A 15,748-nucleotide genomic window follows, 5' to 3' on the forward strand; every position below is an offset into this window, starting at 1 on the left:
AGCTCTTCATCTGAGCCAGTCAAGTCGCTCTCCTCACTGCTGCTCCTGAATGAATGGCAGCTTTGACGCGGCTGTCAGAGCGGATTCAGTCTCACACTTGAAGCGGAGCGCCACCGTTAGGGGGCAGCACTCGGGCCCCAGCCTCTGCTCCAGCTTACTTGGACTTGACCTTGGGTTTGGCGGCAGGTGCGGCGGGTTTGACGGAAGGGGCGGGGCTTGGCGGGGGTCTCACCGTCTCATACAGAGTGACGCAGCTGCAGGAAGACACCACAGTCAAAACACACACCGTTCAGTGACCCACTTCACGGTCACCACCTGGACTCCGACCTGTGCAGCAGCCACCTGGTCTCTCTTGCTCTCATCCCAGCAGCTTCCACTGCTGTCGTGCATTATGGGACGCTCAGTACCCACGCTCAGTGTTTGTTTCATCATGACCGCGGAGAGTCCTGAGGCCTGATGTGGCCCCGGGGCCGGGGGTTTGGCCTGCCTCACTCTGGCTCAAAACATTTCTAACTGTTGCTGTGTAAATTAATGTTTGATGTTTCCACATTTTCAACAGTGTTCTGTTCTGTTTTCTCACTTCGGTGTGTTTTAACTTGCGTTTTCTTAACACTTGTTTTACGCACTTTTCCACTTCAGCATCGTATAATCCAGTTGTGTTCCCACTTCCTGTGACTCACTCAGGATCATGTTTTCTGACTCCTCAGTTTCTCCTTTTCCTCCGGCTGATGGCTCATTTTACATGTTGTGCTTCTTTGCCCAGTTTAAAAATGCTTTGAAAAAAAAAAATATATATATTCTGTTCCAGCAGAATGACACCAGGTCCCCTCACCACAGCAGACTCCGGCTGCTTGACCAACATGGAGCGCTTTCACATGCCCCTCCTGGTTCCTGCGTCCAGGACGTGCTGGACCGACCCTCAGCAACTCTCCATTTAGGTCGCCTTAAAGCTGATGAAACCCGATTTTTCCTAGTGAAAAGGTGAAAAAGTCGAGGTCTCTCACCTGTTTCTGATTCTCTTGACAAACGCTCGGACGACTCGCGTCATCTTTCTGATCCGAACCTGTCCACCAGAGAGAGACGAGTCAGTGGTGAATCGTCTGCTGGACCTGCCTTGGTTCTCACCTGCTGTTTCCTGTAGAGCAGCGGCACCGAGAAGACGCCGATCACAGCTGGAAGACACACAAACGGAGGGGATTCTGTCAGGTTAGCGCCAGAGAGGCTTCCTCCATCGCCGCCACTCACCGGTGATGACCAGGGTCAGGCCGTTGGTCAGCACGCCCACGTAGCTCAGCAGGTACAGCAGCGCTACGAACTGCACCACAGTGAAAACACCGAAGGTCACTGAGGTCCTCTCTGCAGGAGACGGTGGCTTCTTTACCTTGACCGAGTCCACCATGCTGTCGACGAAGAGCAGACGCTTCAACTCGGAGACGGCGAACGCGATCAGCAGCACCACCTCCTCCACCATGGCCACCGTCTCCTTGTCAGTCAGGGAGGTGTCGTAGTCCAGGTAGGACCTGGTGTGAACACGCTCAGCTCATAACTTAGAAACTGGTCAAGATGATCTCCTCTTTGGCTGGTGTTTAGTGGCGTACCCTGAGTTAACTCAGCGCTATAGTGCCATTAATTGAGATGAAACATTTTGTTGAAGGTGTTTTGTGATGCCAACTTGTCAAAGATTGGATTTTTCATGAGTCAAAAATATGACCGCTCATGACTTCTGTGTGAAGTAGCGCCTATGCTAATGCTAATGAGCGCTGTGCTAAACTCTATAGTCATGATCAACAACACTTTTTTTATTGCATGGTTTTTATCATAAGCTCAGTCTTGAGTCAAAACAATATTTAAACGACACCTGAAACACACTAGTCTCCCACGACATAACAAAATTGCACATTAGCCTCATGCTAATTTGCTAGTTTTGCTGTCCCGCTCCCATAAGGAAATAAGTGGCTGAATCACATTATTGGACTCACTGGAAAGGATGGACTCCGGGGTTCCAGCGCAGAGCCTCCAGCAGCTTGTAGTAGAGCCGCAGCGGGAAGGTGACGCACATGACGGCCAGACAGAGGTGGGAGAGAAGCGTGATAGTGCTGAGCTGGAAGAGACTGGCCAGACCCACCACCAGGCCCGTGAAGACCAGGCCCGTCTTCCTCAGGTCCCTCCAGTACAGCAGGTCCACGACTGCACACACAGACCCAGGGTGGAGTGACCGCAGCGTCGCACTCGTCCGTCACTCCTCACAAAACAAGCGAACTCAGTCACTGATCGACCTGAGATGTTTCAGGCGACCGGAGGGCCTGGATGACCCGGGTCCTAGACTGTGACGCCACCTGCGGCTCAGTCATCTGCCAGAGACTCGGAGCGCATCTGGAGCGATGGACCCAACCCTCGGACGAGTGGCAGAGCTGCGTGTCATCTCCGGGAGTCGAGCCCATGACACCACTTTTTACTGCCAGAATGGGACCCGTCCGTCATCACAACAACTGCACTAGTGTCGACATGGAGGCTCTTATTATGAATGATACGGACGACAGTGTTTCACCAGCCACCTGCTCCTGCCGTCTCTCACCGCGACCATCTGTGCGCTGCAGGAGACACACGCCGCGCGCCTCCTGACCACCACCCTCCTCAGAAGTGTCCCAGCATCATCTGACAGCTGCGTCGACTGGACAAATCATCAAACTCCAGTGGTTTTCCTACCTTTGGTGGCCATTTCTTCCTCAGGCTGCCTTCGTCGCCTTGTGCTGAAGACTGGGGGCTTTTTTTGGCTGCGGCAGCCCCGTCAGCAGTATAAGGCCTGGCTGCCCTAATTTTATCCTCTATTGGACACCCCCACCCCCCACCCCCCCTCACACACACCGTCTGACAGGCAACCTGAGACATCAGCATGCGCTGGTCCCGCTCCTGGATCCTGGGACAGTTGGTGGCGTCCGGCGCTCGGAGGCCTTCAGCGAGGCTTTTGGCTGCTGCTCCTGTCCAGTCAGCAGAAACAAAGGAGGAGCCACAGAGTCACTCATAATTGCAGGCTGACCTACACCCGACGTGATGCTCAACTATAGTGAAGCTCCAAGTTTGGAACACGGTCGTCTGCCTCTGGATCCTGAGTCAGACGTGTTGCTACCAGCTCAAAGGTCATAAAAATGCTGTTTTACTGATGACATCATGCAGCTTCTGTGACTCAGACAAGGTGTTTGAATGATTTTTTTTTATAAATCCTGGTCCTAAATCTTCGGGTCTTGTTCTCAAGTGAAGGTGTATCACAGTTTAGCCACGTGTTTACTCCTCCATCACTTTGTTTTCTCCTCTCTATCGTGAGTCACGTGGGTTCAGACTCGCTGGTCTCTATCGAGACGCTGCTCGTGGTTGTAATGGTGTCAGCCACCAGGGGGCTCCCTGCTGCAGCGAATGCTTAACCATGTGAACACGCTTCTCTGACACGCAGAGCTGTGGAGTCGATGATGTCAGAGGTCCGTCGGAGTGAGGCAGATGATGCAATGAGAGAGAAGCTTCTGAGGTTTGCTCTCTCAGTCTCAGCCTTCCAGGAGATGAGGTGAGAGGCCTCACAGAGAAGCTGCTCCCTGGCCTCTGCTGCAAGTTCTGCTGCAGACCATCACCTCAACCACCAGTCAAAGCCAATAAAAACGGCCCCGGGCGGCTGGCCAATCGGATGAGGGGAGAGGTCCAACAGGAGCAGCAAGTTGGTCCAACAGCAGGCAGATTAGAGGGCAAATCTGGGGGCAAAAGAGGTGGAGAGAACACATGCAGGCAGCTGTGGACTGAGTCTTAGAGGCCGCTCAGACACCAGGGAGAGGCTCCTGGTGTCTGAAGCAGATCCAAGAGTGGAGCAGCTGGAGTGAGGAGAGAAACCATGGGAGGAAGTGATGAGTCTCAGATGGTGAGCAAAACCAAAACACTCAGAAGGGATCGAGTTCCTGAGTCTTCTGGAGGGATGAGTGGGAGCCATGGAGCTGAGTCACTGACTAGTTTGAGTGTTACACTCTGACATTACTTGTGTTTTCATCAGCAATTGACACCACTATTGATCATTCTCTGATCATCTTTTTACACTGGTCTTCTGAGGTCATGTGCGACTGTCTAACAGCCACTACAGATAAGTCCTGTACATAGATAATACTATCAAAACACATATGAGAGAGGCATAAAATAGGTGAAAAGGTGGTGTTTTTATTGACAAACAAACAGCTGTATTGGTCGTTTGTTGTGTGTGTGTTTTTTTTGTGGTGGGGGATTCTTTTTTAAATGAAAACATAAAACAAGACAAATAAATACAACATTTTTCAAATGTGATTTCTTTTCTTCTTTTAACTTCAAATTTTGTATAATAAAAACTAGTCTTTTTTTCTGTTTTTTTTATTAAAATATAAAAGAAAAATATTATTTTAAATTAAATTATTATTTATTAAATCGATATTTTAAAAATGTTATTTGTTCTTTTTTATTCTTTATTAATTAATAATAATAGTAATAATAATATATACAGTATATATACACAGTACATATCTTTTTTTTGGGTGCCATTTATTACCCTGAATAATGTACTCATTCATATCACTGTAAACAACACTACAGTAGCTGAGTATTGACTGTAAACAAACAAGTCATTGCACCTGAACTCAACACCCAGGAGTCTCTCTGACCCCCGAGTCGCTGCTCACTCCTGCAGCTCTGTTTCCTTTCTCTTGATAATCCCAGCACAAACACAAACGTTTCCCGCGCGTGACAAACGGGCTCCATGTTTCCTGTGACCTTGGTCCTCGCGCCAGTGTGTGACTCCCTAAAACCATTGTTTCTTCACTGTCGCTCTGCCAGTCTCAGTGATTACGAAAAGGCTCGTCCGATAATCCAGCGCGCTGAAGTCTCTAATCCAGGATGATCAGAGGTAGAGATTACCAGAGGGAGGGTCCGGCGCTGCAGAGAGGACGGAGGGAGCGACGGAGCAGAGACAGCGGCCCATTGGTGGGTAAAAATAGTCGGCCAATCGGGGGCGAGGACGGGAGAATAACACGGGAGGAAGCTTGAGAAGGAGGGAAGCTGTAAGAGCTGGTGGGGAAGAGGGAGAACCACAGCAGCCAGCGGAGATGGAACTCACGGCTGAGAGGAGGGAGACTCGCTGAGCAGAGCGGCAGGAGATGAGCAGAAGCGGCGGCCGAGCACCTCATCCATCCGCTCAGGCAGCCATGCTCTGAGCCCTGGAGCCGCAGGCTCACACGCACCGCGCTCAGGCCCAGCGCCAGGCCTCCTCTGCCCCCCGTCCCAGCCGGAAGCACCGAGGCCGGGACGCCAGGAGAGTCCGCTTCCACCTGCACTGCTCGCCCGCCATGAGGACGTCCAGGAAGGGCAGCGTGGAGATGCCGGCGTTCGTGCGGCAGCTGGTGAAGGAGACCGAGAAGAGGGTCAGCTCCTTCTTCAGAGCAGGCCGAGGAGGGGGAGCGGCGGAGGGGGAGCCGGCGGGGCAGGGGGAGAAGGAGGAGGTGAACCCCAGTCCGTACCTGGAGCGGCCGGTGCTGGACAAGCTGACGGAGGAGGGCTGCGCCCGCTGGGGCCTGACCTACGCCCTGGGCAGCATGCAGGGCTGGAGGGCCAACATGGAGGACTTCCACAACTGCGTGCCGCAGCTGGGGGGCCAGCTGGCCGACTGGAGCTTCTTCGCCGTGTTCGACGGCCACGCGGGCAGCACGGCGGCCCAGTACTGCTCCCAGCACCTGCTGGGTCACATCCTGGCCACAGGTGACCGCGAGCTCCCCGAGTCTCTGATCACCGCAGCTCAGTTCGTCCATTAGCTCGTCTGCGGCTAACACCTCGGCGCTCAGTTGGCGCCTCGGCTTTGCTGACTCAGCAGCGACACCCCCGCAACTCTCTGACTGCTCCCAGAGCGATTAGAAGCCTTATCAAAGAGGGGATTATCAACGTTTACAGATTAGCAAAAGTCAAGTTTTAGTTGGGAAAAAAATGTTTAGCTTTGTAAAAAAAAAAAACCATATTGTGTGTGTTTCACCTTCTCTGGTTCAGAGACCGGGTTTTAGGGATTGGGCCCAATAAAATCTGCTCAAGGGCCTCAAATGGCCCCTGGGCCAAACTTTGGATTCAGCCCAAAACACAATGGGATTAGAACAGGAGAAATTTGTTAGAAATATAATAGAAAACTGTTCAGTTCACTGACTGAAACTGTACATGACTGATAGATCCACTGGGTGGACGCGTTAATATGTTCCACGTTTTAATACAGGTATGCTTTAACTGTTTTAGTTTTCTACATACTGCAAGTGACTTTCATTTCTTCTTGAAATCGAAGCTGCAATTTCAGCTGTTCTGACGCCACTCTTGGGTCCCTCAGGTGGCTTGGGTGCCGAAGACGACCCGGAGACGGTGAAAGGCGCGCTGGTCGCGGGTTTCCTGCAGACGGACAGGCACCTGCACTCCGCGGCCCGCAGGGAGGGCTGGGAGCGCGGAGGAACCACGGTGGTGGCCTCGCTCATCACCCCTTACTACGTCTACTTCGCCAACTGCGGGGACTCCCGCGCCGTGCTGTGCCGGTCCGGTCAGGTCTGCTTCGCCACCGAGGACCATAAGCCGTACAGCCCCCTGGAGAAGGAGCGCATCGAGAGCGCCGGAGGCTCCGTGTCCCTGCAGCGAGTCAACGGCTCGCTGGCGGTCTCCCGCGCCCTGGGGGACTTCAGCTACAAGGGGGCGGAGAACCGCTCACCCATCGAGCAGATGGTCTCTCCGGAGCCGGAGGTCTGCGTGGTCGAGCGCTCGCCAGCCGACGAGTTTCTGGTTCTGGCCTGCGACGGCGTGTGGGACACCATCAGCAACGAGGAGCTGTGCGCCTTCATCCGCAGCCGCCTGCGCGTCTGCACCGACCTGAGGGACGTCTGCGCCCAGGTCATCGACCTCTGCCTGTACAAGGTCAGCAGCCGCCACACACGGTTTCCTGACAGGGCGCCAGGTTGAGAGGATTTAGCAGGTCCTGTAGGGGAGCTCAGTTTGAAGGACTCGCACAGGTTTGTCGCGGCTGAACCGGAAGGTCTCCTGAAGGGACCGGTCGCGAGCGGCGAGCTTCAGAGCAGACTGGGGTCACGTGTCGGTGAAGTTGACGTGCTGTTACGATTACGCAACACACAGCTAGTGTCCTGCGGGTCACCCTGAGCTCGCGGGTGCTGACGTCAGGCATCATTCTGGGTCACCGAGTCTCAGCTCTGACAGAAGCTGTTTGCTGCGTTACACAACACCTTTTGGGAGAAGAGACACGCAGCTCCTGGCAGACTGAGCCGCGCGCCTCACAGAAGCTTCTCATGGTCTTTCATCTCTCAGTCAGCTCGTCCGGATCACTTCACCGAAACATTATGACCACGGGTCGACAACCATGTCCCCACCGCTGGTAACACGCTTCCTTGCTGTTCACCAATGTATCCACCAGGGGGAGCAGCACCACGTCTCCAAACCAACAGTGTTGATCATGTAGCTCTGGCACAGAAGAGGAAAAGGAGGCAGCGTTGTAGAAGGCGGAGGTCGGTGAGGACATGAAATATATCAGAGAATTTCCGCCATTGTTATGTCTTGACTCATTAGAGCTATGTGTTGCGGAGTAACAGCAACACTGCCCCCTATGGCTTCTGGTGGTACTGTTTTGTCCGTGTCATTTAGCTTTGTGGAAACATGCAGAAATACCGAGGAAATGAAGGCAGAGCGTGGACAGAAGGCTGCGTACGGAGTATGTCACATAAAAGAATGACTGAGGTTGGAGTTTTTCATATGTCACTTGGTATATAAAGCACCTCAAACAGCTGTCAGTAAGGGGCGGAGCCGTGTTAGGCGCCATCGAAGTGATGAGGGCGTCCCCCGCCCCTGCTGGAGCGTCGCTCTGTTTGGTCTGTATGAGCTATTGAGCTGCCACTGAGCACCGTGAGCTTGTCCTGGAACCCGGCGGGGTGAGCGACGCATGCTTTCACACCTGGCTGGGACCATGAAGTCTGAAAATAAAGCTCTAAAGTTACAGAGTCAACCTTCCCCCCGGATGCTGTCAGTCACGGAGCCGGGCCCCTGACTCGGCCGTCCGCCTCAGAGCGGCTCCATCCACACCAGTCGCCTTGAGTCTCACAGCTCCTCTCTGGACCTTTTTGAATTGCTCTGTGGAGTCAGGTCTTCCTGCTCCGCCTCCGCTCGCTTTAAACAGCAGAATGATAATTGGCCCTCTAGTGGCCTCATTAGCTCCTTCACATCGGCCCCGATGGAGCCACGGCGGACGCAGCGGCGCAGCGCAGGCAAGAAAATAAGAGTGGCTCTGACCGAGTGTGTGGTGTGGCGAGGTGTGGGAGGTTGCTGGTTTGAGTCCCCACTCCCCAGCTCATGATGTATCGCAGCAGTCCAAAGGTCCGTCCTCCGTCCCTGGAATAGACCTGAGGAATTGCTTGGTTCTGTTGGCACAGCATCGCAGTAGTGTCTCCATGAGTGGAGTCCACAGATGTGCATCGCCGGCTTCTGTTTCTCAGAAGCGACCTCAAACTGTCAGGTTTTCTCTGCACTGTTCGTCTCCAGGTCGGTGTCAGGAAGCGCAGCTGCGGCACGGCGCTTGTTAGACTCAGACTGGAGCGCCGCCGGGTCAGAGGTCGACCACAGTGGCGGTGTGTCTGTGCACCAGAGCTCCGTGTGAGCCGTCAACATCTGGAACTCCGGGCCGTAGGGTCGGATCCAGCGGCGCTGTCAGGAGGGTTCAGAGCTGGAGACAGAATCCAGCTCCAGTGTCTGCTCCTGAGTTGGGGTCCGGCCCAGGGAGGGTGTGCTGGAGCTCACCTGTGCTTCCGTGCCTGCAGGGCAGCCTGGACAACATCAGCATCATCCTGCTCTGCTTCCCTGGCGCCCCCCAGCTGTCAGCAGAGGCACTGCACCAGGAGGCTGAGCTGGAGGACCTGCTGGAGTCCAAAGTAGCCGGTGAGTCCAGACCTTCAGTTCATCTGACACCGAGCCTGGACCTGTGAGGTCGCCCCACTGGCCTCAGCCATGACAGACCACTCCACAGCTCAGGTGTCATGAATACACACTAATGCATTTTATTGATCACAACTCGAAAAAGTCTGTGAAAGGCCAGTGCTTCACCGTCTCCGATCCTGGGATCACGTTTGTGCATTGCTTTCACCGAGAGGTTGTGTTTGCCTCGACCTTCTGACCCTCACCGCGTGTCACCCAAGTCATGCACAAGACAGGGATTCAAGATGGCCGCTTCCTCCTCTGTTCCTGTGCTAATCTGATGCCGTTTGGTCGTCGACAGAGATTTACGATGAGCTGTGCGGCCGAGGAGAAGAACCCGACCTGCTGTCGGTCCTCACAATCCTCGCCTCCACTGTTATACCGGGACTGCCACCAGGGGGCGGCATACAGAGCAAGTAAGAACCATTCGTTCTGTAGGAGGTGTAGAAAGTGAAGGGACCAAGAACTGAACCTTGAGGAATCTCTTGTTGTTTTGGTCCGTTATTACACAGAATATATATATATATATATATATGTATATATATATATATGGAAATAAAAATATCACGTGACTTCTAATATAAAGTGAGATATATATATATATATATGTAGACCATGTCTCCATTGTGAGACAGATCCTGAGGTGTTTACTGGTTAATGGTGATGTTCTTGCTGCCGACTGTGACCCGCCCTGCGCTCGTCCCTTCCCACAGGAGGAACTGCATCATTTCAGCCTACTACCAGCAGCGAGACACCCATCATCCCAGCGTCCACAACGTGAGTGTCGCCTGCGCGTCCTGGCAGCGCAGCCAAACTGCCATGTGACATCATCTCCGCTCCTCCCTTAGGGACCCGCCGGCTCCTGAGCGGCCCTCAGACGGACCGCGCTCACCTCCGTACTCTACTGTCGTGCGCGCGATTTGGGGAAAAGGGAAGCGGTTTGTTTACGTCAAACTATCAAGAAGCACTTTCTTTCCACAACAATTGCAATGCAACGCTAAACCTGATAGCAGTTTATATTTCTACGAGAGATTTTGTAAATCGTTCTCAGAGACTCACAGCAGTTCAGGAAACCGTGACTCTCCTGTTCACCTGATGAAATGCACAAGTCGGCTCGGAGGCTGCAGGAGCGCCTCAGCGCAACCCTCCTCGCCGTCGCTTCCACATCTCAGCTGTGACTCGTGTTCCCCGCCGCCTATTTTTGCCAACAAAGGTGGATATTTTAAAACCCTCCCTGTACTTTGCCTGTGAAATGTATTGACTGGTTTGTGGGACAGTTGTGTACTGTGTTGCCTTATTTATCTGTCATCGTCATCGATCTGCGCCAAAGTGGGTCGTGCTGGCGCCGAGAGCTTCATCCGGCTTGCTTGGTGATGTTTCCGTAGAAGACGTCTGTGTAGAGATGTTACAAAGTAATAGTGTTTCAGACACAATTGTTTTCAATCTGAATAAAAAAGTTCAGCCGATGACTTCAATTTGACCTTTGACCCCGCATGTGAGCCTTGAACATCACTGCCGCCATGTTTGGTGGGTGACCAACGCTCCGATCTGAGAGCTAATAAGTAATAAGCTTATTACCTGCTAATAAACAGTGATTATGGTCTTGGTCATATTTGGTCATGAAGCAACATCATGAATAATTACTAGCTAATAACCCTCTAATAAACAGATATTTATAGCAATATATGTCCTCTAAACCAGGGGTTCTAATCTTTTCAGGGCCCATTCAAGCAGTAGAACTGACTCATCACTCTCAATTTCATGTGTTCAATAACCATATTTAATCTACTTACAACAAAGCAAAACCTTGTGAAATGACATGAAACCATGGGATCAGTGCAAAGATATTTATTTCACTTGAGGCAAACTATTGAGTAAAATGAAAAAAAAACTTCATAATAAAATTAATACAATAAAAGAATGCATAAATATAAAAAAATAAAACTAATGTGTTTTATTTTCAAAACAAACTCGAAAGAAGATATAAGTGAAGTCTAAATCGCCATAAACTTTTCTAAATAATTCTACTTTGCTTTCATGAACAGTGGTTACTGTTAGGGGGTGTGACGTCACTTTCTTTATCATTTTTTTCTTTTCAAGAACTTCTCCATAGTTAGTAACTATCAAACCTGCAACTGTCAAGTCAATTCAATGACAAACTGCTGAGCGTCACACGGCTTCTAGCGGCCCGGCCCTGTGCTTAAGGATCAGTGCTCCAAACTAAAGTCAGACTTGGCCGACCTCACCTGTCCGCTGATCTGACCTCCGACCTCAAGCTCAAAGGTTCTGACTGGTGACTGAATTCCAGCAGATGTGACCTGACTCAAAGACTCAAAGCTCCATCTCACTCTTTGTTATGGAGCCGATGACCTTGGTGGCTGCTTCAGCTGAAGTACGTTCTTCTTCTCCTGGATTAAGAGCCACAAAGGTTTGGTCCGACGGGAGCCTCAGCGTCGCGGTGCCGTCTGAGGGAACCAGATGAGCTCATGTCCTCAACACAGCCGGCGACGTGCTGCGCCTTCTGATGGTTGTTTCAAGTTGTTCACTGTTATGCCGCTGTGGAGCCACTAGTAGGCAAAGCGCGACCCGGGGCCACATGCGGCGCTCTACCTGCATTTATCCGGTCCTCAAAACCACCAGAGACATTTTACTTTCATGTTCTGCTGTTTGAATTCTAATAATGAATTAGATTTTTTTATGTTCCCATTTTCCTAGTGACATTCAGTTTTACTGCTAAAGAGTCTGATATGTTGGTCCCTCAATAAAAATCCCTGTAGATGATGTATATTGAAAATCTTTCTATAAACTAGAACAGTGGAGCGAAGTGTTATTACAGGGTTTTCTCCTGTTATAACACAGTGTTCCAGAGAAGACTTTCCTCCCGTCCTCCAGGGCCCCTCACAGTGGCCACAGTTGGCGGAGTGGCCCTTCACCCTTCTCATCCAGGAGTGGCACTGGTCCTGTGAGCCCGTCGTCATGGCGATCCCTCGGCCTCTGGCGGAGAGCCGTCGTGTCTGATTCGATGTGGCCGCGCGACGCTGTGATGCAGAGATTGAATTGGGCCGGTTGCATAACAAGCTGGCGGCGCCACCATCAGCGGGGCCACGTCAGTGGCTTGAAGAGCTCCTCACCGCTGCTTCTGCCTGATTGCTTTCGTATGAGCCAATCACTCGAGGACATCAGACCCCTCTCCAGGCTTCCTTTCCCCCCCTCGCCTTCACGCTCACGGCAGAGAGAACGTCCGTGAATCTGACTCTTGGTCAGAAGGCAGTGCTCCAGCCGGATCCACGACCTTCTGCGCTCCACTTTCTGCTGACAGGAGACAACTTCTTTGAGCCGCACTCACCACCTGGAGGCCACACTCCCACTGTGGAACCCCATGTGCCTCCATGATGTGGGAACGAATGAGGAAATACATTGGACAATAGCAGCATCACCACGTTCACGTCCAACCAGATTCATCTCTTCACTTCTTTCATTTTTATTTATTTTTGTGTATTTATTTTTCCGATTTATTTTCCCCAAAAATTCAAGATTATTATTATTACTATTTTATTTCTGTTGCTGTTATTATTAATGTGTAATATTTTTGAATGCGAAGGACTTTGTGACCTCAATGTGCTGTATAAATATTATACATATACATTTCCATGATTTTTTTTTTTTTTTGCTGAAAAAAAAAATCTTTCTTCATTTTATTTTATTTATGTGTTAATGTGTAATGTTCCTCTCATTTTCCATGTTCAGGTTCAGGTTTGACGGAGCCAGACTTGTTTGCGTGAGAGACCCTGAACAAACCTCTGTTTCAGTTTGGGTTCCACTCATCGCACTGAATAAAATCCCTCCATTATGAAATCATATGTTTGTGAAAGTGCTTTTGTCCAGCCTTTATTTCCTCATTGATTCCCATGTTCCAGGGACAGTGGCTGAGACCAGCCCCCTCTCCGGGGCCCCCCGGTGGCTGCGGAGCGACGGCGCTACCTGTCCATGCTGGTCTCCTGCAGCCGGTTGTTCATGAAGGCCAGGGCCCCGACTCCAGCCGAGAAGCCGTTCTGGTGACCGGGCCGCGGGCCCTGATGGGCCGTTTCGCTCAGCTGTTTCTGGAGCAGCGCCAGCGACACCTTGTTGGACACGGTGAGCTCCCTCACCGAGATCATCTCTCCGGAGAGTCTGCGGCCCACCGGGGCCCGGTCCAGAGCCGCGTCCGTCTCGCTGTCGCAGATGGTCTCCACGGAGCCGCCGGGGTAGAGGCGGCGACCCGCCGGCCTCTGGGACGGAAGCGGCTGCACCGTGTTGCGTTTGAAGCGCCTCTGCCGGCGCCGGGCGGCTTTCTTGCTCTGGAGGCAGCAGAAGCCGCAGCATCCCGGGACGGAGCTGCAGCACAGCAGCTTCCCAATGATCCAGTTGAGGGTCTGTTTGATGATGATGGAGATGACGTTGAAGAGCGAGTAGATGCAGCACACGCCCATGAGGATGAAGAGGCAGTTGCAGACTCGGTAGGCCTCCTGCGACTCGTAGCGCCGACGCTGGCTGCTCACCAGGTCGCCGAAGCCAATGGTGCTGAAGGCCACGAAGCAGAAGTAGAGCGAGTCCACGTAGCTCCAGTTCTCCATGGAGCTGTAGAGCGTGGAGGCGCCGCAGGCGATGAGGATGGAGGCCAGCACCAGGATCAGCATCACGTAGTAGACCGACGGCTTCCAGCCCTCCAGGCTGTCGTCCTCCTCGGACGGCGCCTGCCTGTTAGACTCCGCCCCCTCGCCCGCACACCTGAGCCGGCGCTCGTGACACCAGCGCATGATGTAGGCCAGCACCGTGATGATCCTCTCCAGGAAGAGGTTGAAGAAGAGGATGGTGGCGGCGCAGCCGATCAGGCCGTAGAGGATGAGGAAGACCTTCCCGGCCAAGGTCGCCGGCGTGGTCATTCCGAAGCCTGAAGAGGGCGACAGACCGAGAGGTTTGGCTCCAGGAAGGGCGGCCGGGTCGCCTGAAGCTTACCGATGGTGGACACCACGGTGGCCACGAAGTAGAAGGCGCCGGAGAAGTCCCAGCGCGGCCGCAGCGCGTCCACTCTGATGGTCAGCGCCCCGGCGTTGACCCGGTGCCTCTGGGTGAAGCTGCGCAGCTGCTGCTGCCACAGGCGGCGGGCGCTGAGCTCGGACGGCTGCTCCAGCAGGGAGAAGATGGCGGCGCCACACAGCAGGTAGAGCAGGATGAGGGCGGCCAGCAGGAAGAAGCGAGCGTTGTCCTGGTTCAGGGGGCAGCAGCTGGCGCCCCTGCGTCCGGCCATGACGTCAGGCGGGGGTTTTCATGGGGGCGCCGCGTCGGGAGAGCAGGACACGAGCTGAAGACTCCAGATACATTCTAAAAATCATACTGATGGCAAACTCACACAGACTAAATATTAAATATTATCAATATTGTATACTAAAATGAAGTTATGCATACACTCATTTCTAAACAGGTCATAATAATAATAAATTAAGCAACAACTCTGACTTAAATAATACTTATGGCAAACTTGTACAGATTAAAATACAGTTATGAAATATTATTAATATCGTATGTTAAAATGAAATAAACAATTAATTAAAATCAAGTTATGCATGCACTCATTTCTAAACATGTCATGAAATAAATTAAATGTCATAATAAATGAAAAACAGAAAATTCTCAAATATAAATATAAAAAGAATAAATGTAAAAAAAAATGTTTTCAACAAGGCAAAATGCATTTTAAAAATGTCATTTTTTCAGAACTGCTTTAAATTAAAGAATATTTTCAAACCCAGCTAGAAGTGAAATATCAACTAACGCATCATATAAAATATGAAAATATTAAACATTATTCACTGGAGGATGATGTATTTATATTTTCCCGGACTGTTTTGCCTCTCTTTATCATGATAAACATCAGGCGACATCAAGTCAAGAGGTCACTTGAGTTCAAATGGATCCGTCCGTACCTGGTTGTGGCCGTCGTCCTCGGCGTCCCGGCTCCGTCTGTCTCCGTCTGCTGAGCTCCAGGAAGAAGATGAAGAAGCCACTTGAAGGTTTTTTTTTTCCTGCGCGGACTGGAGGCTGAGTGATGCTCCGTCTGCTGACATCACCACCCAGCGCTCGCCCATTGGTTCTGTCTCGCCTTCCTCCTTTCTCTTTAGATTCTAATTCCTCTCTCAACGCACCTCTGACGACGATGCCATTACATTATGACCACCTGGGTTTGGAGAGCAGCCGCGCGGAGATTTCCTCCGGGCACTCCGGTTTCCTCCCACAGTCAGGAGGTGAGCTGATGTTCAGCTCGACCTGTAGATTTATGAAAACTGAAATGCATATTTTTAAAAGGAAACGGTGATTTTAAATGGGATTTAAGGGCTGCCACCAGGCAGAAGTCTGACACTGAAGATGTGAGCGATAATGAGAGGAAGTTGCAGCCTGAGTTCTGCTCGTCCACAGCGCCAGTGCAGGGATTCCACCCAGCATCAGAGAGGTCGGTGGTGGCAGCAGACTGAGAGGGTCGGCTGCACTGACTTTCATCTCGTGGGGTCAGCAGCGAGGGCAGCGTCTGATGAGCCACAGCAGCTGCCAGCGGAGGAGAGAGAGCACATCTCACCTCAGCTCGCTCGCCTTCTATTTTTACCCCCCCACTTTTGATCCAGCTGGAGTGAAGGTGGAGCGAGTGGTCGCGGTGACGCAGGTGGTCATAATGTTCTCGGGAGAAGCATCGGCCCAAATGTCTCACATCAAAATATTTATTTTT

At 51.8% G+C, this 15,748-nt stretch overlaps 3 protein-coding genes across 3 annotated transcripts; 1 reads left to right on the forward strand and 2 right to left on the reverse strand.

Annotated features, from left to right (window-relative positions):
* Window positions 1-736: 736 nt before the first annotated feature.
* On the reverse strand, window positions 737-2,302 carry rtn2b (reticulon 2b). Its single transcript, XM_053847485.1, has 5 exons — window positions 1,980-2,302; window positions 1,382-1,520; window positions 1,246-1,315; window positions 1,126-1,172; window positions 737-1,063 (listed from the first exon to the last, which is right to left on the reverse strand). Exons 1-5 carry the CDS (start codon window positions 2,057-2,059, stop codon window positions 1,001-1,003), a joined length of 399 nt encoding a protein of 132 aa, XP_053703460.1. The 5' UTR covers window positions 2,060-2,302; the 3' UTR covers window positions 737-1,000.
* Window positions 2,303-5,010: 2,708 nt separating this feature from the next.
* On the forward strand, window positions 5,011-12,729 carry ppm1nb (protein phosphatase, Mg2+/Mn2+ dependent, 1Nb (putative)). The gene is made up of 6 exons (XM_053847790.1): window positions 5,011-5,754; window positions 6,362-6,933; window positions 8,838-8,955; window positions 9,293-9,407; window positions 9,705-9,768; window positions 9,840-12,729. The coding sequence occupies exons 1-6, from the start codon at window positions 5,346-5,348 to the stop codon at window positions 9,855-9,857; spliced, it is 1,296 nt and encodes a 431-aa protein (XP_053703765.1). The 5' UTR covers window positions 5,011-5,345; the 3' UTR covers window positions 9,858-12,729.
* kcnk12l (potassium channel, subfamily K, member 12 like) lies at window positions 10,825-14,278 on the reverse strand. The gene is made up of 2 exons (XM_053847791.1): window positions 13,987-14,278; window positions 10,825-13,921 (listed from the first exon to the last, which is right to left on the reverse strand). Exons 1-2 carry the CDS (start codon window positions 14,276-14,278, stop codon window positions 12,969-12,971), a joined length of 1,245 nt encoding a protein of 414 aa, XP_053703766.1. The 3' UTR covers window positions 10,825-12,968.
* Window positions 14,279-15,748: the final 1,470 nt, after the last annotated feature.

The sequence above is a fragment of the Synchiropus splendidus genome, chromosome 17 (assembly GCF_027744825.2).
Source record: "Synchiropus splendidus isolate RoL2022-P1 chromosome 17, RoL_Sspl_1.0, whole genome shotgun sequence".
Lineage (NCBI taxonomy): Eukaryota > Metazoa > Chordata > Actinopteri > Syngnathiformes > Callionymidae > Synchiropus > Synchiropus splendidus.

What these genes read in the sequence shown, in the direction of transcription:
- kcnk12l (XM_053847791.1), bottom strand. Translation starts at nt 14,278, where the DNA reads ATGGCCGGACGCAGGGGCGCCAGCTGCTGCCCCCTGAACCAGGACAAC. An exon ending in CACCGTGGTGTCCACCATCG is followed by an intron (nt 13,922 to 13,986) that starts GTAAGCTTCAGG and finishes CGCCCTCTTCAG; the next exon opens with GCTTCGGAATGACCACGCCG.
- rtn2b (XM_053847485.1), bottom strand. Translation starts at nt 2,059, where the DNA reads ATGTGCGTCACCTTCCCGCTGCGGCTCTACTACAAGCTGCTGGAGGCT. An exon ending in CCCGGAGTCCATCCTTTCCA is followed by an intron (nt 1,521 to 1,979) that starts GTGAGTCCAATA and finishes TGTTCACACCAG; the next exon opens with GTCCTACCTGGACTACGACA. An exon ending in TGCTCTACAGGAAACAGCAG is followed by an intron (nt 1,064 to 1,125) that starts GTGAGAACCAAG and finishes TCTGGTGGACAG; the next exon opens with GTTCGGATCAGAAAGATGAC.
- ppm1nb (XM_053847790.1), top strand. Translation starts at nt 5,346, where the DNA reads ATGAGGACGTCCAGGAAGGGCAGCGTGGAGATGCCGGCGTTCGTGCGG. An exon ending in GGGTCACATCCTGGCCACAG is followed by an intron (nt 5,755 to 6,361) that starts GTGACCGCGAGC and finishes TGGGTCCCTCAG; the next exon opens with GTGGCTTGGGTGCCGAAGAC. An exon ending in GGGGGCGGCATACAGAGCAA is followed by an intron (nt 9,408 to 9,704) that starts GTAAGAACCATT and finishes CCCTTCCCACAG; the next exon opens with GAGGAACTGCATCATTTCAG.